We start from the raw sequence: 21,039 nt of genomic DNA, 5'->3' as shown, positions 1-21,039 counted from the left end.
GTCCCAAGACCTCAAAGCACTTCATGCATGTGGGGTGTGCCTCACAGCCCCCAATTTACAGATTGGGGAAACTGAGGCACAGAGGGGAAGGGAAGGAACTCGCCCAAAGTGACACCAGCCCTGCCCATGGGACCATGCTACTTCCACGCAATAGCTGGCATCTGGATCCCGATGATGCAATCTGTTCCCGTTGTTGGACTTGTCTGCTACATAGGAGGAGCTGGGCGTAGCTTCCAGCTCACTGGAGAGGTGAGGAAGGAGTGGTAATTTCTCTGCTTTTCTCTGTCTCTATTGTGTGTCATCTTCTCGCTGAAGTGACGCCCAGGGACGGGATGCAAGATGGCTGAGCTGAGCAACATCCAGTCTGCAGCTTCCAAGAGCATCCGGCCTTTCCGGTCCAGTGAGGAGTATCTCTATGCCATGAAGGAGGACCTAGCTGAGTGGCTCAACATCCTCTATGGCTGGGATGTCCAGGTGGAGAATTTCATGGAGACCCTGGAGACCGGGTGTGATCTCTGCCAACATGCCAACAACGTCAACCGCATTGCTCTGGAGTACCAGCAGCAGCACCCAGAAGCTGCCGCCCACATGAGGGTGCCCCAGAATGAGGTTGTCTACCAGGCCAAGAATGTGATGCCTGGCTCCTTCATCGCCAGGGACAACATCTCCAATTTCATCCAGTGGTGCCGGCAGGACCTGGGCATCCAGGACGTGCTGATGTTCGAAACCAACGACCTGGTGCTGAAGAAGAATGAGAAGAACTTCGTCCTGTGCCTTCTGGAGGTCGCCAGGAGGGGCTCCAAGTTTGGGATGCTGGCCCCCATGCTGATCCAGATGGAGCAGGAGATTGAGGAGGAAATGAGGGATCAGATAGCCTATGGGGGGCTGGAAACCCAGGAGGATAACCGAGACCTGGGCCCTGAGTCACCTATCTACCCTAGCAGGCCACAGAGAATCTCCTTGTGTGACCTCAAGAACCTGGATGAGCTGGTGAGAGACTGTTCCATTTTGTTGGTATTGTGTGCCCCCAGGTAACTTACAAGCAACATGAGACCCTCTCCTCCCACCATTACCCAATGTGGCTCTCCTAGTGATCTAAGCCACTTCAGCGTTGTATGGGGGGAGGTAACTGGAAGGCATTGGTTCTCTCCACCCACCAGTGGTTACATTTCCTCCCACCCCAATTTATTTCTACTCTCCTTGCTTAGAGCATCTGTAGGCCTGGTTCATTCTCCCATCTGGTCCCCAGTCCCACCCACAAAGATGTGCTGGGTGGGAAGGGGACTATCACGTGGTGTATTAAGTAGTCTCTTGGCCTATTCAAGGCCATGATCAAGTGTCTTGATGTTTTTGGTCTTTTGGCCTCGAGATGAAAACCATGTCTGTGTCTCTTGGACCTTGAAGTGAAAAAATTATCTAAGTTATAACTGAGGGGGATCATGGCAGGCAGACCTCGGATAGCACGGGGGAAGAGTTTGAACAGAGATCTCTTCAAATATGGAGACTGGAGTGCTGTGTAGCTTGGAGGCTTTGGTGATGGGGGAGCATGGGGCCTTCCACCTCCAATGGGCAGATGGAATTGGCCCCAGGTTATTGGTGAGAAGTTGCCCCTCTGATGGCACTGTGGTGACCCATGTGAAATGGGAATGGGGAGGACAGGAGTTGTCTGCATCCTAACAAACCTCCGTTGTGACTGGCCTGCTGGGCAGAGAGGATGGGGTAGTCCGTTGCACTGACTGAGCCTTCCCGTCCCAGGGATGGGTGTGCCAGGCCAAGCGTGAGCCGTGCTTGCAGCCGAGTGGGGCATCGGGGAAGTGTGCCACCACCCGGTCTGTGGGGATGGGTGTTGGACTGAGCTGGTATGTGGGGATGTACCAAACCGGTGATTCTCTGGCCACACCAATGGTTCTGGCAGGCTTTAAACTTTCACTGTCTTTAAAAATTAAGTTGTTAACCCCTTATGTCTCCTTATGAAGCAGTCATTCTGCGTGGGCTCCAAAGCAGTGCTGGCTGATCCTGACGCTAGAAACCGCTCTGCAGTGAATTTCTCCCATCCACCTCCCTGTGGCATTAACTCTGAAACCTGATGACAAAGTGTCAGCATCCTTAAAGGGGCAGTGCCACCTTAAAGGGGCAGTGCCACCTTAGAAATGCGTTGAAAGCAAACTCCTGTCTCTGTGACTAATGCTGTCTTAGATGAGTGAAAGCTATTTGTGGTCTGTTTGCTTTCTTCCCCTCTCAGACGCTGGCTGGACATCAGTGCAGGTGGCTGTTTGGCTTCCCAGTTCGTCTTGCCGCTGGGTTTGGGTGCCTGGGGCAGCAGGGACTGGCTTGTGGAACAAAGGCAGCATTTTCCACTGGAGCGTGTGTTGGGTGGGGCAGCATTTCTGTTGGTCTCTGGGCTTTTATAAAAGCTTTTTTCAGGATTGCCATTTTGGGCCACATTTTAAGTTGACTGCAGTGTCTCTAACTATTTCACTGCTGAGTCAAATGTAGCAAAGAGGGCCAACCATGCTGGAGTATGGGCTCCTATAGGGAGCCAGTACTATTTCCTCTCCTCACCACCTCTCCGCCCCTGGGGCGGGTAAGTCTCATTCTAGCCAGTGACAAGGGCTGCAGGCTCTAAAGCTGTTAACATGCCACCCCGGGGTGTGCTCAGTTGAAAGGGCAAAGTGGTCCAATAGCAAAGCCAAATACCTCCCGGAAAGTTGTCCGTGTGGGTGAGGGATGTGATTCCCCTTAGAGGAAAATCTAACGTGTGTAATCACCCGTCTGGTTCCCTTGGTACCTTTTCTATCTGTGAGGATTTTGATCTTGCTGCTTGCTTTATTTATTAGTTGTCAAAAGGGACTCCTGGCACCCACTGATGGGAACATCCTGACATCCCAGCAAGCTCTGGCAAAGCCAGGCTGTGGGTCAGAGCCGTGCGGCCAGTGCCCGTCTCTAATGGAGGCCTAGGGCCGCCCTGGGAGATGAATCCAACGACAAGGGTCTCTCTCTGCTCAGCTGCAGCTTCATCACAAATTTTCCCATCTAGAGAAAACAGCTCTTCTCCCAGTCTGGGCTTTGTTCGAAGCCTAGTGCCGGGCCAGGGTGGAAAGCAGGGGCTGGTGGGGTTCTGCTGAAGCCAGGGGCCGAGGGAATATGACAAACGGAGATCTCTAAGTATCTCCCAGCCCCGGGACCTGCAGGTCCTGAATTCTGCTTTCAGAGCTGGCCCTGTGGTTGCCGAAGCAGTCTCTCTCTCCCAAAGTACACAGGCTGAAATTAAGCCCTTGGATAAATCACTGGCTTTATTTTTAGACCCGGAGTTTGCTTTATAGCTTCTCAAGGGGAAACATGCAGAAATGCCGGTTCTTCCCAAGGTGCGCCACGCCCATTTCACAAAGCAAACCAGGGAGTGGCTGTGCAGGGGCTGTAGGCAGAGAGAGCAGCCTGCAGACTTCTGGGGCCTGCTCGTGGGAGAGGCGCTACTAAGTGAGGAGGCTGCTGGTGCAGGGGAGTCAGCCTGGGGAAACCCTGGTTTCTCTCCCCCTTGCAGTGGGTCTGTGTGTCACACCTGGGGGGCTGAGCCTGATTCTCAGTGAATTGCTCCTCAGGGCTGACCCCTACCTGAGGGCTGGAAGTTGGGCTGGTGCTGAGCCTTGATTGCCCTGGGGAAGTCCCTGTGTAGGAGGAATCCTAGGGGGGCCGGTTCCACCTGGTTTAAGGCCTTCTGTGCTGCTCTGTAGTGTGAGGGGTCCTCTGTCCTGACAGCACTGTTCCGATGTGGGCCTGGGCATCCCAGGCTGGCCCACATTAACCCATGTGCACTTGGTGTGCTGGCCCGGGGCCCGCACCCCAGGGGAGAGAGCCCAGAACTGAGCGGCACTGCGACCCGTACGCCAGCTCATAAGGCCACTGGCTCAGTGTGGCCTGGCCCCTCGTCTGCTGTGGATCAAACCCGAGCAGCACTGGGCCATGTGAGTGCAGGGAGCGATGGGGGCACACACAGTTGCTGGGCGGCTGCATGGGGACCAGCCACTCTAGCCTGGGACAGCAGCTAAGCACTGAGATGGGGGCGGGCACTTTGCTGGTGAAGGTCCAGGCAGGTCCTGGGGGTTGGGGCTGAGTTGTTGGTGGGCTGTGGGGTGAGTGGACCCTTTGGGGGCATGAGTTAGGGAGGATCGGGGGGCTGGGGAATGTTGAAGGGTGGTGGGGATGGTGGGAGCAGTGGGGTGAGTAATGGGAGATGTTGGGGACTGCGGTGAGTGGGGTGTATGTCAGGGCTGCGGGGATACGTGGGAGTTAGGGGAGGGTTGTAGGGGGACACATGTGGAGTGGGAGGGGCATTTGGGGGCCTGTGTGTGGGGTGGGGAGGGGGGCATTCTGGGGTCTGTAGGCAGGGATATATGTGGTGAGTGCTTTGCTGTCTAGTTTATGAAAGGTGAGGGGCCCCCCAATTTCCATATTACTCGGCCCCAAAATTCCTTAATCTGGGGCTCCCAAGGCATCTATCCCATAGTGCTTAGCAGTGCTGCTGGGAACAGGGGGCTTTGGGGCTGTTTCTAACCAGAGCGCACTGCATTGTGGGATGGGGCGGGGGGCCAGCTGATGAGGGTAGCTATGGCAGTTGCAGTTTCCCGGGACTGCTGGCAGTTCTGGGACAGTCAAATCCCAGCCCAAGGTTTCGTCCGCAGCACTGCAGCCACCTGGCCCGACTGGTGCTTGGAAGGAGCTGGGGCATGGACAGGAAGAGCGGCGAGGTCGGGGCAGCCAGTGGGGTTTTGTGATGCTCTCACCTGGCATGGCCCGGGATGGCAAGTCTCACTCACTGGGGAGTGAATGTGCTTGAGGCACAACCAGAGCTTGTTAATGCTGCTCTCCAAGTGCCACCCCTGCGCCCTGCTCCGCTAGTCCGCTCCTGGGCCTGCGCGTGGCTCGGCCTCGGCACTTGACATCTGCAGAGACAGCAATCAACCCTCCCGGCTCAGTGGGGAAACTGAGGCACGGGGCAAGGCCTGAGCATGGTGAAAGGTTGAGTTGGTGTTAGAGCCAGGAGTGGAACACTGATGTCCTCAGCCATCTGGCGGCTCCTGGGCTGGGGGCTAAGAGGAGCTGTTCTTGAATCCAAGCAGTCTCCACTCGGGAATCTGTCTCTATACAAATCCTGTGATCTAACAGCTGCCAAATGCCACTGCTCCCACGTGAGGCTGGGTACTTCCTGATTCTGGTCAGAAGCAGAAATGCTACAGGGAAGCTGTTCGCCAGGGTTTTCCCAGCCAGGCTGCAAGCAGGAGGGCGTGGTGGGTGCAAGCCTGCTCTCTTGTGAGCTTTCCACCCTGGATTCTCTGCTGAGAGATTTGCAGAAGCAAGTGAGGGCAGGGGTGGGACCTTAGAGCTCCATCCCTGGGGTCGCGTCATGCACTTCCCTAGAGATGAAGCAGGGATGGAACTGTTCATCTGACCCTAGAGGGGTCAGCCCTTGCTGCTGGGCCTGTACCCAGGGTGTTGGTCATGGAGTCCCGTCCTTATAGTAGCAACTCTGCTGGGCCCCCTTGACTTATCCTAGATGACAGCCCCTGCTCGGCAGAGCTTGCAGTCAAAGCCCAGACACAGTGGGTGGATGAGACACCCGTCCTCGCGGCAGGGCCAGCAGCAGCTGTGATAGGATGTGCATACGTCCTAGCCCGTTAGTTGTAGTGATCACCGCTCTCCGCCTGCCCAGCCGTAACCCGGGAACCTCCAGCTCCTCTCTTTGTTGGCAGTGACTTTGCTTAGTGTATTCTTGGGCGCTGATAAGGCTTCGGTGGGATGCGGTGCATTCTGGGTGCTAGGGGCTTAAATGGATGCCAGCTGCTGCAGGGCATGTTTGCAGGGTGTGGGGTGTATCTATGGTTCTTCTCTGGCCCCCATCACCACTGTATCAAGCACTTCACAATCTATAATGGATTTATCCCTACACCCCCCTGTGGGACAGGGGTGTTCTCTCCAGAGTACAGAGGGGAAACTTAGGCCCAGAGAGAGAGATGCCCTCCAAGTCACACAGGGAATCTGTGCCAGGTCAGGGAATTGAGCCCTGGTCTCCCAAATCTCAGGATAGCACCCTAACCACTGGACCATCCTTCCTCTGAGGCCTGGGCTGGGCCATGTAATACTGGGTTTAAGGAAACCATGTCCCAGCTGCTGTTTCCTCCCTCAGCTCTGCTCTCTACTGGTGTAATGAAGCTGCCTGGAGTTAGGAGAGACACACTGATCCTGTCCGGCCTGTTGCCTGGGAGTAGGGAATCGCTGCAGAATTGGGCCTTGCAGCATAGGCCGGCGGGGTTCCTTCCAGTGAGGGTGGGTGCTGGTCATGTGGCTAGTATGAAAGGATGGAGGGATGCAGAGCAACATGCTTTCAACCTGAGGACTGGGAGAAAATCTGTCTGGCTGCAGATCGAGCTGCTGGGTCTTGCCTCCTGTTCCCAGCCGAAAGCACCATGGATCCTGTTGATTCCCCACCAGATTTCCATTTGCTGCAGGGTTGGGGAGCAGCCAGCCAAGCGACCGGAGTTGCTCCTTGTCAAGTGTTTTATAGTTGTAATGGTGGGTTGTGCGTTTGTGCTGATGTCCCTCTAGCAACTTCCGGCCTTGCAGGGGGATGGCTGGCAGGGCTAATCGCAGCTGGGCTGCGGCAGAGGCTGGTGGCTAGCGGTGTTGGGGTGTAATGGCATTGTGCATGCTGCGGCCTCGTGCTGGCCGCCCACAGACGCTGTTGCCACTGGTGTGTGCCGCTTTTGCCAGGCGTGCAGCGAGTGCAGGAGGGCTGCGCCTCTCTGCCGTGGGGAGCAGAAGTGCAGCGTTTAGGGAACAGGACACTGGCTTCCCATTGCCCAGGCTAGATCTGCTGCCTCTTGGAATCCACCTGGGGGCTGGGTAACAGGACCATGAGGCCCTGCCCCGATGACGAGACGGTCATCAGCCTCCTGGCTCTATGGTGATGCGACGGCCACCCACAGGTGGTGGCAGGCTTTTCTTCGGGCCCTGCAAGCGACCCTGTGGAGCTCAATGCTGGCTGGCAGTCTTCCTCCCCTACTCCCCACGAAGGACCATCCTGCAGCAGGCATAGGAACCTGCTGCCAAGGGGGAGCGCCTGGCGTTGCTAAGTGGGGGTGCCCTGAGGCCTGGTGGGAAAGAAGCTTTCTCTAGCAGGAGAGGGCGCTGTGTCTAGTCTGGGCACCATATTTGCAGCTTCCCTGCCAATAGGCATGGAGAGGAACCTCATGAGGCAGATGAGGCGATCTTGGCCTTCAGGAGCAGGAAAGGGCAGCAAACTCTGGTCGTCTAGTGAGGGCCTCAATTTATTTACTCCACGCCTGGCGGTAGGGCTCTGCTTTCCCATCTATTTCGGTGTTCCCTTCAAGACTTCCCCACTTCTTGTCTCCGCACCAATTTAAGATGTTTTTCTTCTCTAAAGGGCAGGGTGAGATTATAGCCTTTCTACCAGCCAGTGGCTGCTGGCTCAGGACCTGGCAGCTGTGTGCGGTAGGAGCTTGCAGCTGCTCCAACAGCAAGTTCATACGAGAGTCTTGGTGATGGGGCAACTGGAGATCCAGGAGCATGGTCGGCACAGCCGTGCTAGGTCTGCATGGGGTTCTGAGGCCCTACACAGACTGTCCCGCTGTGCCCACCAGCCAGCCACAGTGGGCCACTGGCGATGCAAGGTCCCTGGGCTGGAGTGTGCTGTTTGGGTCATGCCCATGGGGCCCCGTGTTCCACTGCTCCAAGGGGGCTTCCACTGAGCTAAGGAGGCGTCTGGGCTGCTCTTGGCCTGGCTTTTGGAGGACTGACGCACAAGATCCGTTCCGGACTTGGTGGGGTTGGGTCAGCTCCAAGGAGGGCACGGCTAGCGGGGGTACAGGAAAATGGTGAGGGGGCAGCAGCGACATAGGGTATTGCCCCAGGGGCACCCAGCAGCCTTGGCTGTCCCCAGGCCCCATGATCGTGGAGGTGCACTGCAGCTGGGGAAGTCCAGCTCTGCGCTGCTGCCCCACAAGAGAGATGGGGCAGTTTCCCAAGTGTCAGTGCAAGAGAGCAGACTGGCAGTGCACAGAGAGGGGCGAGGGCACTGAGGTGGCCATGGTGAGAGATCGCCGAGGCCTCTGCTCTCTCCCTTGAGCCCTTTGCGGCGGGCGCTAGGCCGTGAGCACTCCGGAGGCTGGACTGCGCCCCAGCAGCTCGAGCAGGCATCCCAGCTCTGCTTATGAAGGGGATGGCTGTGCTGGGGAGCTCCCCTCGGGCTGGGAGCCCAGAGCCTGGCAGCTGCATTCCAGCACTGGCTTTAGGTCTGATACAGCCTGGAGGGAGGTGGGGGGCAGGGAGCTAGGGAGGGAGAAGTAGAGGAGGGGCTCGGAATGAGGGAAAGGGACGTTGGAGGAGACGGAAGACCCAGGGCTGGCAGCGTGATTGGAGCAGCGATGCCCCCAGCAGACAGCACGAGCTGAGAGTCTGCCCGTGTGCCCATTTCCATTTGCTGTTGGTGAGCCCTGAAGCCCCAAGGAGGAGGGGGGGTGTGTGTCCGGATTACTGAGACATCATTTAATCAGAGCCTTGGTGAGCAGGAGGGGGAACCTGACCTCCCCTGACTCCCTAATCTCAAAGACCTTTTTAATGTAAACCCTTTCCCTGCCCCCATTCCGCGTTAAGTCTCCAGCTTGCTGGGGTGGGGGGTGACCTTGGAGCGCACTGGGGACTTCTGCTGCGGTGGCCACTCATTGGCTGACTTCTTTCACGGGGGCGGGAGGTCTAAAGGGGTGTTTGCTGTGCGATGATGTGACTGCACCCCCAGGCCAGGGTAGGGGTCTGGGAGGGAGTGATCCACCCCCAGGCTAGCAGGAGCGATCAGAGTACGGCTGGCTGCAGGGTTGTGCCTACGGTGACCGAATGGGGTTTCAATGCGTCCCTGCCCGTCTGTGTTCCCAGAGGAGATGTGACCACGCTGTTGTGCTGAGATTTAAAGAAGCCTCCTCCAAGCAGAGCCGGCTAAATACATTTTTCTCTGCTTTGTAATGACCAGCCGTGTGACATGCCCGGGGCTTTTATGGGCATCATGAGAAGTGGGGCGGAGCGTGGAGCAGAGAGCAAGCTTCCTGCAGGAGGCTGCTTCCAGTCCCAGAGCTGTGTGTACAGACCTCGCGACAGCCACTGACCCTGTGCGTCTGCTCATGCTCGCTCCTGTTCCAGTCCTGAGAGTCTCAGCAAGCAGCAGCTGGAGACGGTGGCGTTCTCTGGTGGTTACCACAGGCAGTGGGAGTCAGAACTCACTGCACGGACAGGTTGCAGCCCCACAGTGCCTCAGTTTCCCCTGTCAGTAAAATGGGGATAGTACCTACATTGCAGTGGGGGTTACAGAGCCCACGCGATGAAAGGGGAGTATTACTGTGGAAAGGGGCAGTGTGACTGATGGGGCAGAATGCTGCCCCCGGCAGGCTGACCCCCCGTCCTTGTTACTATGGATAGAAAAGCCCCGGGCGCCAGCAGCACCTGGCATCGCTGTTCTGCTCCAGGAAAACCCGATGTCTGACAAGAACGCTCTCTTGCTGCCCAGCCTGCACTGGAGTAGGTGGAGTGCCTCAGGTTCGCAGGAAAGGGTTTGCTTAGCCTCCTGTCCCAGACCCGCTTGGTAATCCAGCGCAATGCTACTGGGCTGGAGAGCTGTAGGCTTGCGAGGGATAGGTTGGGGGCTCCAGAGGGGAGTTGGAGAGCATGTGCTGGGCCCCGGGAAATGACACATGATGGAGTGGCAGCCAGTGTCTGCTTGGTGAAACTGTAAATGCAGCATAGGCCATAGGGAGCTCTGCCCTATGTGGTGTACGGCTGCTGCAGGGCCACTGGGCACGCACTGTGCCAGGCTCTCTTCAGTGGCCTTCATCGCTCTGACCATGCAGGGACTCCAGCTCGGGCAAAGCTACAAGGGGAACCGGCTCCGCCACCCGGCCTCAGCTGACTTGCTGGTGATGGTGGTGGGGATTAGAGGACTGAATGGAGAGGTTTGGGGTTGGAGGGACAGAGACAGGTAGAGGGAAAGGAAGAAAGGAAGGGTTGGGGGACTGCAGTGAGGTGCTGTCCGAGTCTGGAGAAGCCTGGATCTGAGTTCGGTGGGTCGGACCCATCTGTCAAATCTTGCCGTGAGAGGCGCACTCCTGGGCGTGTCGGTGGTCCCCGAGTATTGTCCATGCAGTGGGCCAGAGCACCTCAGTGCTGGGCTATGATTGATCTGTATGTGCTTGATTGTCAAACCCTGTGGGCTCAAAGGTGAGCGCCTCACTCTCTCTCTGGGCACCTCACCGAAGTGGCGGGGCTGTGAAAGGTGCTGAGCATTCAGCAGCTCCCACTGGCTTTGGTGGGACGTAGCGGGGATCCGGTTTTGTGAAAATCAGGCTGCATTTGGTTAGGTGCCTGGCTGGAGCTGGGAGAGACGCACTGATCCTGTCCAGCCTGTTGCCTGGGGGGAGGAATCGCTGCAGAATTGGGCCTTGCTGCATAGGCGGGCGGGGTCCTTCCAGCGAGGGTGGGTGCTGCTCATGTGGTTAGTACGGAAGGATGGAGGGTTTAATGTAGAGCAACTTGGTTCCCTGAGGACTGGGAGAAAATCCGTCTGGCTCCAGCTCGAGCTGCCTGTGAGCTGTGTGGTAGCACTCACTGAGTGTCCTGGGTCTGACATCTTCACCTGAGTGTCCGTCTGAAGTGCGGGCGGGGGAGAGTTGGTCCAGACCTTTTGTGGGACACGTTCTCCAGATGAGCTAAAGCTGCTGCGGTTTGCTCAGCCCCTGTGCGCGCCCACTTTTCAGACCTACATTAGATGTTACGTTCTTCACGGCCTCCAGGTGAGGAATTTGATTCTGATTTGTGCCTCAAGCTCTGGTAATCTGTTACCAAACTCTGCCTACTAAATGCACTGCTCCCAGATCGTCACTTCCATTTACAGCTGGCGATCACGTTCCTCTGCGCTTCCTATTTTCATCTGTCAGCTAGCGTTGCTGTGTGCTGTTAAAAGGCTGCCATGACCTACCCCAGAGGTGGCTGCATTATGGGGATGGGTAAATTCTTCGCTGCATGGTAAAGTGTTTTTTGAGCTGAAAGGCTTTGATTTATAGAGGTGTCCTAGAAAGCCCGCCAGGTTGTGGGCAGAGCGAGGCAGGCTGCTACGTAATCTGTGCCATAAACTTTGCTCGCTCTCTCTCTCCATTGAGATTCAGACATGTTTCAAACTGCCTTCCCAAATATAGCCATCAGCTGGCAGCTGCGTGGCTGGGGAAAGCAGAATGGAGAGTCCGTGGGTGGTAGGTGGGGGCAAAGGAAGTGGTGTTAGCGGGATAGCTGGTAATGTGGCACTGGAAGAAGAATGGTGAGAGAACAGCAGAGCCGTCAACACCCTGCGGATAAACACAGCCTGCTTTAGCAAGCGGCTGTGGAGTGAGGGATCAGGACTGTGACCCAGGGCCTGCAGCTCTACCTGCCTGTGTGCTGACAGGTTGCTGCAGAGCTGGGCGCGCTGTTTGGGGCTGGGGGAAGCCGTGCCCAGCCGTCACAGGAGACTTGTGCCCATTTACTGATGAGGTTAACCGGCTGTCCGCTGACCGTCTGCCCTGGATTCTGTTGGAGGAGGCTACGGTCGTGCTCTCCGCTCCCAGAGCGTCGCTGTGGCTCCAGTGTTTTAAGGTGGCATTTGAGAAGTTAATGCATGGCTTGAAATGACGGCATTGCCTGCGTGAGCAGGGGACTGGACGCTCCCCTCTTGGAGGTCCTTTCCAGGCCTGTGTTAGCCCAGCTGGGGGTTCTAGTCCCACCCCTGGACGCTGGCTCCAGTACCGGCTGCTGCTGCTGGAGACGTTGAACCCACCTGCTGTTTGCAGGATTGTCCCACCTCTCTCAGGGTGACCATCAAGCAGCGCTCACATGTCAGAACATAAGAACGGCCAGACTGGGTCAGACCAAAGGTCCGTCTACCCAGTATCCTGTCTTCGGACAGTGGCCGGTGCCAGGGACCCCAGAGGGAATGAACAGAACAGGTCCTCATCAAGTGATCCGTCCCCTGTCGCCCATTCCCATTCTCAGATGTCTCTGAGCCCGGTGAGGTGAGCCGTCCTGCTTTCCCCTTGCCCCGAAGGACGGCTTTGCGTCAGTTCCTCCGCCTTAACCAGGTGCTTCCTGGGGTAGGGAAGGTGGCAGGAGTTTCCTGTCCCCAGCTGAGCCACTGTCTCTCTTCCTGGGGATTCTCTTCCTCTGGCTGAGTCCTGCAGGTGACTCGGGCTCCTGCTGCTCCTCTCCCACCTGCTTGGCTCCACAGTGCTCCGACGCTGTGCTGATTGGTGCCCTCTAAATACATTAGATGCTTTAGGAAACTGGATCCTCCATAGCTGGGATCTTTGTACTGGGGGTGGGGGAGGGACAGTTCAGAGCCCCCCCCTCAATAACTCCCTTGTTTGACACGTGCCCTGTCACAACTGCTGTTCCGCCCCCACCCCCCACCTTCCCCACTCTGTGCTTCTGGGCTGAGACGTCCAGGACCGGCTCCCCTCTTCCACTGCACTCGTAGTGCCCTTTGCTTTGGCATGGAATTCACAGCACCGTCGGGGGATGAGTGCGTGCAAGCCCCCTTTCCAGTGTGGGGTCTGATCACCCTTGCCTTGGTATATCCAGGTTGCCAGAGCAATCAGTCTGGTGACCTGCATGACCCTTTCCCTTCCCCCTGCTCCAGCAAAGTGGACAATGGAGGCCAGGAGGGCTGTGCTTGTGAAATCAACCCATCCTGACCCTTTAAAATCCTTTGCACCCTGCTGGCTGACTCCCATTGAATAACGCTGAGTTCCTGTAGAGCGAGCTTCCTTCTCCCTGCAGGGCACATGGCGTTTTACAGGGCCAAGACGATGGTGCCAGACCCTGCCCTCTGGTGCTGGAAACCATCCTTCTTACTGGGTGCATCTTGCTGCTTCCCCACACTAGCAGCTCCTCTCTCCCCTTCTGCTCTGCTGGCCCCAGGGGTCCATTCAGTCTGTGCCACCCTGAGAGTGGCTGGGAGGGAGCTGGGTACCCAGGGCAAAGTGACAGTTCCTGGGCTTCTCTCTTTCCTTCTGTGCTGTCCCTTTGCAGTGAGTCTCATGCCCTTGTGGGGGAGGAGGCGGGTTTAGTGTCACTGCCACGTGGAAGTAGCTAAATCACTGCTTCCCGGCAGCCAATTGTACTCTGAGTTTGTCACCATGAAACCTTCATTAAGCTGGAAAAGGTACTCTGGATTTACAGCATGGAAAGTGTGACAGGTCTGGCTCCTTCCCCACCTGGCGAGACACATGCTGCACTACTGAGAAAGCAGCCAGCTCTGGGTGGAGTGCAGCACACTAGTATGCGTGAGGGTGACCACTCACCAAGGTCACTGGGGCCTGTGTGGGAAGAGCCACGAGCTATTTAACATCCTCCAGAGCAGCTGGTTCCTCTGGCATCAAAGGCTGAGGGTCTCGGCTGAAAGAGTCCCAGACAGGAAACTGCCTATGACTTCATGTGGGAACCTTGGCTGAAGGGAAGGAGTCCATGCTCCCAGGGGTCTCCAGCCTGGGGATGGCAGTACTAAGCCAATCCCTCAGGGGACGAGTATCTCTTAGGCATTCAGGCTCTTGCGCCTGTTTGTCTGGGCACCCAAGTGGTCCTCGCCTTGGCTCATGGCTTGCTCCTCAGACTGTCAACAACCTAATTTAGAAGCATTATGGGCTCCGAAGGGAGCCCCGTCTGGCTATTAGACCTGAGCAAACACGGGAACTGGTTCAGGGCGGAGGGTGGCCCCTAGAATTGGAGTTGAAGCGGAAGTTGCAGGTAGAACTGTGCCAACACGGCTGAGTCTTGCCAGGGTGGGGGCAGTAGGGCCAGACCCCAGTGATGTTCCCATGTACTTCACACCCCAGATGCTGCCAGGGGGTGGGGGGGGGCTGTGAACCTTCTGGCTAAGCAGATCTGCATTCGGGGGTTGTGACACCCCCCCCCCCCCCGAACGTGCTGGGAAATCCAAGTCCAGTTGTCACTGCCGCAGGTCAGTGGGCAAGTGGCTGGGAATGGGAAGCGGGTGGTAGCGGGGAAGAACCCTCTTCTTGGGACTGAAGTGAATGATCCCGAAGAGCTGCAATCTAGAGGGAGGAGGGCCCTGGTCTGAGTGGAGCTCCCCAGAGGAGAGGAGGACGGATCCCACTGTGTTGCATCAGCCCTGTTGCTGAGGTGGTTCAGAGCCGCCCCCCTCCCCGCACTCGCCATGGGCCCTTCCTCTCTGCTGAACTTCCTGGCTTTGTGGGACACAAGCTGCCCCCTGCGTTAATTCATACATGGTGCTGGGGCTAAGTTGTAGCTGCCTGCGGCCAGGAGGATTTTGGTCCCATTTGATCTGAGTGGTAAGAAATCTGTTTTGTGTTACATGTCACAGGGCTCCATCCCCCCGTGTGGAAGATGACAGCAGACTTCACCCTGGGTTCTGGGATCTGTCTCGAAGGGTCTATAAATACCAGCCTCTCCCTGACGCTCTGGCCCGGAGCCGACAGCTGTTGAGGGCCAGTGCCCATGGCAGTGCTGGGACGCTTGCCTTCCCGGAGGACGCCCAGCCAGCAGTACCACATGTGTGGGCTGAGCCGGCTGCAGCGTAATTCCGTTGTGGAGAGGGAGGGCTGGGCTGGGGGTGGCCTGGAGCCCCACAGCTCACCGCCTCCAGCTGCGGCCCTCTGCAGCACGGGGGATTAGATGGCGCTTGACAGGGGATTTTCTCTTAATTGCCTGTGTTCAGCAGTGAAGCTTTGTCTATCTAGGTACTCACACAGCCGCCCAGTGGCCTCCCTGCACCTGCCAAGCCTTTAAAAATAGGACAACAACAGTTTCTCCCTCCCTTCCACCTTGCTTAGTGCACCATGCCGAAACTGACAGGAAAGCTACAGCCTGACCTCTGCTGGGGTTGCCCTGACTTCAGCGAACCGACGGCAACCCGTAGTACAAACCGGCAAGGGTGCTAAGAGCCAGTTTGTAGCAGCACATCCTGCCCTGGTTTCAAGCAGTGGTAACCTTCCCTGGCGCACAGGGTAGCGTTAGCAGGACTCTGCCCTTCTGCCTTGGTGCAACTAGATCCGCTACAGGTCGCTGGCTGGAGGCTCCGGTGTAGACACGGCTGTGGTCCGAGAGCTGAGTTGGTTTCTGAATTCAGCAAAGCTCTCTCCTGTTGCGGGGAGCCCTTTCAGTGGGGGAAGTGCCAGACAAAACTCCCCCTGTTGTTCTAGTGGAATGCAGCTGTCACGGTGGTGATCAATCAGCCCTGTGGTGCGCACTTCCATCTGGAGGACAGATGCTCCCCCCTCCCCATATAGGCCAATCTGGGAATGATTCCACCAGCGCTCGCAGTAATTCTACACTGGGCTGCAGGAGCGGGGCAGCAGTGCTGGCTGGCTGTTCCTCCCCCACGGGAACTGTCCCTCCCCGGTGCTGAGCTCTGCGAGCTGGGATTCCAGATGGAGGAGAGGTTGGCAAGTCCTGAGGCGAGAGGGACTCCATAGGTCCTGTCATGTCTCACTGGAATGCCACGGGCCCTAGCATGACAGTATGGAGTCAGGCTCAGTGCTTTGCATTGCTAATGAGCAACAAAATCCCTCTCCTCCGTGTGCCACTCTCTGCTCCCAAAGGGTCGTCAGTTTCTGGGCAATGATGGTTGCTGTCCCTTACATTTTCCCAGGGGAAGTTGCACCAGGAAGTAGTGGTAGCCAGGGTAAATCAGAGAACCTGCTGCAGACACTTGATGGCAGGCTGTGTTGATTGAGACAGAGGCCCTTCCTGCGGTGGGATTGCTCTCTTATCTGTGTTTTTGTTCGAACTCGGCCCATTTCCTAGCTGAGTGATTTAGGTAAACTGCATCTTCCAGCTCAAAATCCCCAGGTATTGGTAGTTGGGGCACTTTAAAGGTGACTGGGCTCATCTGCCTGAGAACACTGCACTCAAACCAGCGCACTTAAACTGCTGCCAGCCCCTGTGTGGACACGCTTACTTTGGTGTGAGTGCCTTATTTCAAGGTAGCGGGAGTCAATTATGGATATGTTTAAAGCTAACTGAAAGCAGAGTGGCACCAGTTTGCACTAGTCTAGCTAAATTGATTTTACAGGATTGCTGTCCCCATGTGTTCCAAAATCCTGAGCTGGGGTCTCCAAAGCCCCTGAGGTTGTCTTGAAAGTCATACAATTATTTAAATATTGTGGCCTGTGTCTTTGCCTCCTGGTTTGTGGAGCCTTTGGGTCACATCCAGATCACATTTTCAAGCTCTTTCTCCAACATGCTGACAGCTGGAAACTTACATTTTTGTTTTATTAACTGGAACCTGAGATTCTCATGTAATCATGGGATTCCAGGAGCTTGAGTGTTAAGTAAATATCAAATACGGTGAGACCTTTGATAACATGGCAAGAGTGGCCAATACTGGATTGAAGCCTGCGTGTAGACAAGGCCTTTGTTAGCAATATAGCACCTGTTGCCCTTTCGGACAGCATCTAAGTGCTCAGACTGTGTATCTTCTGAAATTCTCCCAAAAAGCAAAAGCAGGAGAAACGAGCCATCCTGTCCTGAGATCTCTAACAGCAAATATGAGCTGAACGACCCTATCATTATCCAGCATGAAGAAGCTGGAAAAATCCAACCCAATTAAAAGAATCATTTGCAAGCCACCGTTGAGTGAGTGGCCTCCCGACGGAGCAGTGACCAATGTGGCTGTGGTGAGCAGTAGCACGGAGAGACCAGATTGGTTGGAAATAGATCGATTTGTGGCTGGGGATGATTCCTCAAGACCGTTAGAGCCTGGGGGGAGGGCGGAAAGGGAATGAAATGGAGAGCTGGATCTTCGGGAAAACTTGTCCCCACACAAGCCTTCCTGGAACTCACTCCTTTCAGCTTGGCGTAACCAAGGCGTCCAAGGGTCACCAGAGCTAATGCATCAAGGGCAGTTTTCATAAAGGAGGCGCTAGACTTTGCACAATGTGTCCATTTCCCATTCCTGGCTGTCCCTGGCTTGCTTGGCTGCCTTCCACCTATTGTGAGGTTAATATTTTTTGTAACTGTTTGTTCAGGAGCAAAAGAGCTGAAGCTGCAGGATCTCTGCCTTTTTATCTGTTCTAAACTTGTATTTGTGCGCTGGGTTTGGCGGCTGAGCACTTTAACCTTGGCTTCCTCCCTCCCTGCTGGGGCTCGTGAATGGGCCCTGTGTGTGTATGTGAGAGAAAGTGTAAGTGGTGGGAACTAGGGGCACAATGTCTGTGCTGCTGTCCAAAGCAATTTGTATGAGAAGGCATGGAAAGTGCTGAGCATGCTTGCCAGGCTCCCAAACAACAGATGCAGTGTCGTCAACTCTACCATGATTTTTTTTTTTTTTAAGTGCCAGTCTCCCAATATTTGATGCTTTACTTAAAGCCCCAGCTCCCGGAGTCCTGTGATTACTTGAGACTCTCAACTTCCACTTAAAAGAAAATTAATATTAAATAGCCCCTCCCAGCCCAGTTGTGTAGATGTTCCCTGAGTCTCTGCTTGTGTCCTGTCTGTGTAAGGGGGTGATAGCCCTGTCTATGCCACTGGGCTGCTGGGAGGGTGAATCCATTCAAGGTGTTGAGGTAATGGGGGCTCCGATGTGCCCCTTGGGTCACTAGAAGGTAGTAGATTTGTAACCCTCTCGCGCACCATGGCTAACATGGGCTCCCTGGTACAGTGACAGCGCTGGGGTGGTTCAGCACGGGATCACCGTGCCCACGCCAGGGTGGTGCAGCACTGCTTTGTTTGCTTAGAAGAACTCTCTGTCCAGAAGAAGGTGGCCTGCCAGCCTGGGTCCTCCTCGCCCACGGACTGAACCCAGAGTCCTATCCAGGCAAGCTGAGAAACCCGACCTGGCTCCCTTTCCTCCCTGGCACCACATCCGCAATCTGCTCCAGGTCTCCGAAATCAGCCTGGGTTACTCCCGCCCAGGGCCTGTAGCCAGAGTCACTTGCAGGTGGGTGCGGGGCTGTGGCCCTCCTGGGGGTGCTCGTGGCTTGCTCTTGATGGTGGCTCCAGGTGTCACTCAAAAAGACAGACTCTTGCTGTGTATGGCTGGGAGTCCAGTCACCTCCCAACTCCCTTCGGGGGTTGGACTAGATGACCTCCTGAGGTCCCTTCCAACCCTGATATTCTATGATTCTATGACCTCCTGGTTCTGCTGTGGGCTGGGGGTTCATCTCCTGTATGTGGCACTGACCCTTAATATTTTAATTTCCTCCTTCTCTTAGGTGCGAGAGATTCTGGGCTGCTGTACCTGCCCCTCTCAGTTTCCCATGATCAAAGTCTCAGAGGGTAAATATAAAGTGGGAGACTGCAACGCGCTGATCTTTGTTCGAGTAAGATCCTCCATAGCCCCATTTCCTTTCTAACCCGCCCCATCTTCTCCCCACACCCCTGTCTCTTCTCTGTCGAGGACTAGCTGGTCCCCAGCAATAATAGAATGCCAGTCTCCCTCCTCTCTTCCCTAGACATCGCTATGAGAGGTTGTGGGCATGGGGGGCTCTGTTGTCTAGTGGCCGGAGCAGAGGACGGGAGCCAGGAATTCCTAAATTCTAATCTCAGCTTTGCCGTGGGCTCGCTGGGTGACCTTATGGCAAATTGCCAGTCCTATGAGCCCAACAATGGGGATCCTAATACCCAACCCACTTCCTGGGGAGAGGCTGTGAGGGTTGGTTAGTATCTGCACCGCACGTAGCAGCTGTCAAGTGCTCCGTATTACTGTTCTGCTCTGGTAGCTGCTGGACTAAGGGGGATGCCAGATAACGCTTGAAGTTTTGTCTTTGTCATGGGATCTCTTAGCCTGTCATAATTCATGTGGTGGTTCTTTGCTGGCCACGATCCCCTGTCCTGCTAAATACTTGATTTGCAGTAGTTGGAAAGGTGCCATTGGTTCTACATGGCTAACCACATCCAGGTTTATTTCCTCCCCAGTGCTGCCCAGTATTGCCTTTTTGACTGGCATTAGAGCTTGCAGTGATGCTGAGGGTGATGTGGCTCGGGGGCAGCAGGAGAAATGTTAGCTCGCTGGGCTTGAGTGGCCTGTTTCAGCAGCTTGGAATAGAGGAGATCACAGGGTACAGGCCTCTAAGGGTTCTGGTGCCATGCTGCCTTCTTGGCATGAGCAGAGCTCTTCACAGCTGATGGCCATCAGAGCTGGCTGGGTTAGGGCTGTACAGACCCAAGCCTCACGATGCCAACCCAGAAGGGGCCTGCACTCTGGCAGTCCATGCCTAACGTGCCAGGAGAAGGCTGGCCGCTTCTCCCATGAGGCCGGTCCCCTTCCTGCCTCCATCTCCGCACTTCATGGGCTGGAGTGGGTAGGTGCGTTGCCCAGCAGGAACATTATCACAGCTCAAGGTCACACACACAGTCTGTAGCAGAGCTGGGAATGGGCCCTAGATGTTCTGAGTCCCAGCTCAGGGCCAGAACCACAAGAACCCAAAAGCTGTGCCCGGCCCCTGCACATGGATACAGAGTATCAAAGGCAGGAAGGGCCTCTGGAGGAGTTGGGATTCTGGACGTAGAAATCAGCAAACCCCGTGCCCCCTCCCTGTGCCTCAGTTTACCACCTATAAAATCAGGATAGTGACATTTCCTTTTTCCTGCTCCTTGTTTTGTCTGTTTAGAGAGTGTAATCTCTGAGCAAATACCCACCCTGTACTACGTGTGCTAGAAATCCTAGCACAATGCACCTGCCATCTCCAAGACAGCCAAGTGCTAATGCAATACAAATAATAAGTACTAATTTAGGGTTCATTAAATAACTTCTCAAACTGGTAATTTTTTAAATAAAACCCTCTTTGCATTATTCACAACACCTGAAATTATTAAACCTGTGAGACTATCCCAAATCTTAAATACTTCTCTCTCCTCCCCTACCCCCCCCCCTGTTTTTTTTGCCCTTTAGTTTGGATGAGAAGAAGAGAGTGGTTAGTGTCTTGTTTGGTCAGTTTCCTCCCATGCATTCGCCTAGGCCAGTGGTTCTCAACCAGGGGTACTTCGAGGTCTTTCAGGGGGTACATCAACTCATCGAGATACTTGCCTCAACAGGCTACATAAAAAGCACTAGCAAAGTCAGTACAAACTAAAATTTCCTACAGTGACTTGTTTATATTGCTCTATATACTATACACTGAACTGTAAATACATTTTATATTCCAATTAATTTATTTTATAATCCTATAATCAGTAATAGTGGCCATGACACTTTTGTATTTTTATGTCTGATTTTGTAAGCAAGTAGATTTTAAGGGAGGTGAAACTTGGGGCTACACAAGACAAATCGGACTCCTGCAAGAGATACGGTACTCTGGAAAGGTTGAGACCCCCTGGCCTAGGCTGCCGCACAGGGCAGGGATATATTTATGTCAAGAGTCTTCACGGAAACTTTTGAACCGCCATGAAAAACTTTTCTGTTAATATGGCAGAAACCCTGATTTTTGAGGCCTAAAGTCCCTAGCATGGGGTGTTGAGTCACACGGTAGCTTGATCTTCAGATGGCTGCTACCTGTCAGAGTAACTCTTGTCTAGGATTTTAGCCACTGATGTATCTGCTCTGGTCCAAGCCCGCATCTAGCGTAGACCTGATTTGCTTTGATGGCTAAAATCCCACTGTCAACAAGACCGTAGTTATCTCTTTCAAAAAACCCAAAGCACTTGACAGAGAAAAGCTCTTACAGAAGGGGAAACAAAGTTACAGAGGGATTAAATGACTTGTCCAAAGTCACACAGCAGATCAGTGGCAGAGCCAGGGATAAAACACAGGCCTCCTGACTCCCAAGTCCAGTTCCCTGTTGTCTGAAGCACACTGCTTCCTATCTTTCTCTTTCTATCTCTCTCTTTATCATAGAGGTCTATAAAATCTTGAGTGGTGTGGAGAAAGTAAATAAGGAAAAGTTATTTACTTGTTCCCATAATATAAGAACTGGGGGCCACCAAATGAAATTAATGGGTAGCAGGTTTAAAACAAATAAAAGGAAGTTCTTCTTCACT

General features: G+C 54.9%; 1 protein-coding gene across 1 annotated transcript in view; it reads left to right on the top strand.

Moving 5' to 3' along the window:
• The first annotated feature begins 339 nt into the window (after window positions 1-339).
• Window positions 340-21,039, top strand: part of GAS2L1 (growth arrest specific 2 like 1) — a 32,884-nt gene continuing 12,184 nt past the window's right edge. The window contains exons 1-2 of the mRNA XM_077835282.1: window positions 340-990; window positions 18,276-18,383. Of these exons, the coding sequence (XP_077691408.1) occupies window positions 340-990; window positions 18,276-18,383 (759 nt within the window). The remainder of the gene's footprint in view (window positions 991-18,275; window positions 18,384-21,039) is intronic.

Source organism: Eretmochelys imbricata, chromosome 15, assembly GCF_965152235.1.
Source record: "Eretmochelys imbricata isolate rEreImb1 chromosome 15, rEreImb1.hap1, whole genome shotgun sequence".
NCBI lineage: Eukaryota > Metazoa > Chordata > Testudines > Cheloniidae > Eretmochelys > Eretmochelys imbricata.
The sequence above is the reverse complement of the archived record's forward strand: the minus strand, read 5'-3'. Positions and strand labels throughout refer to the sequence as shown.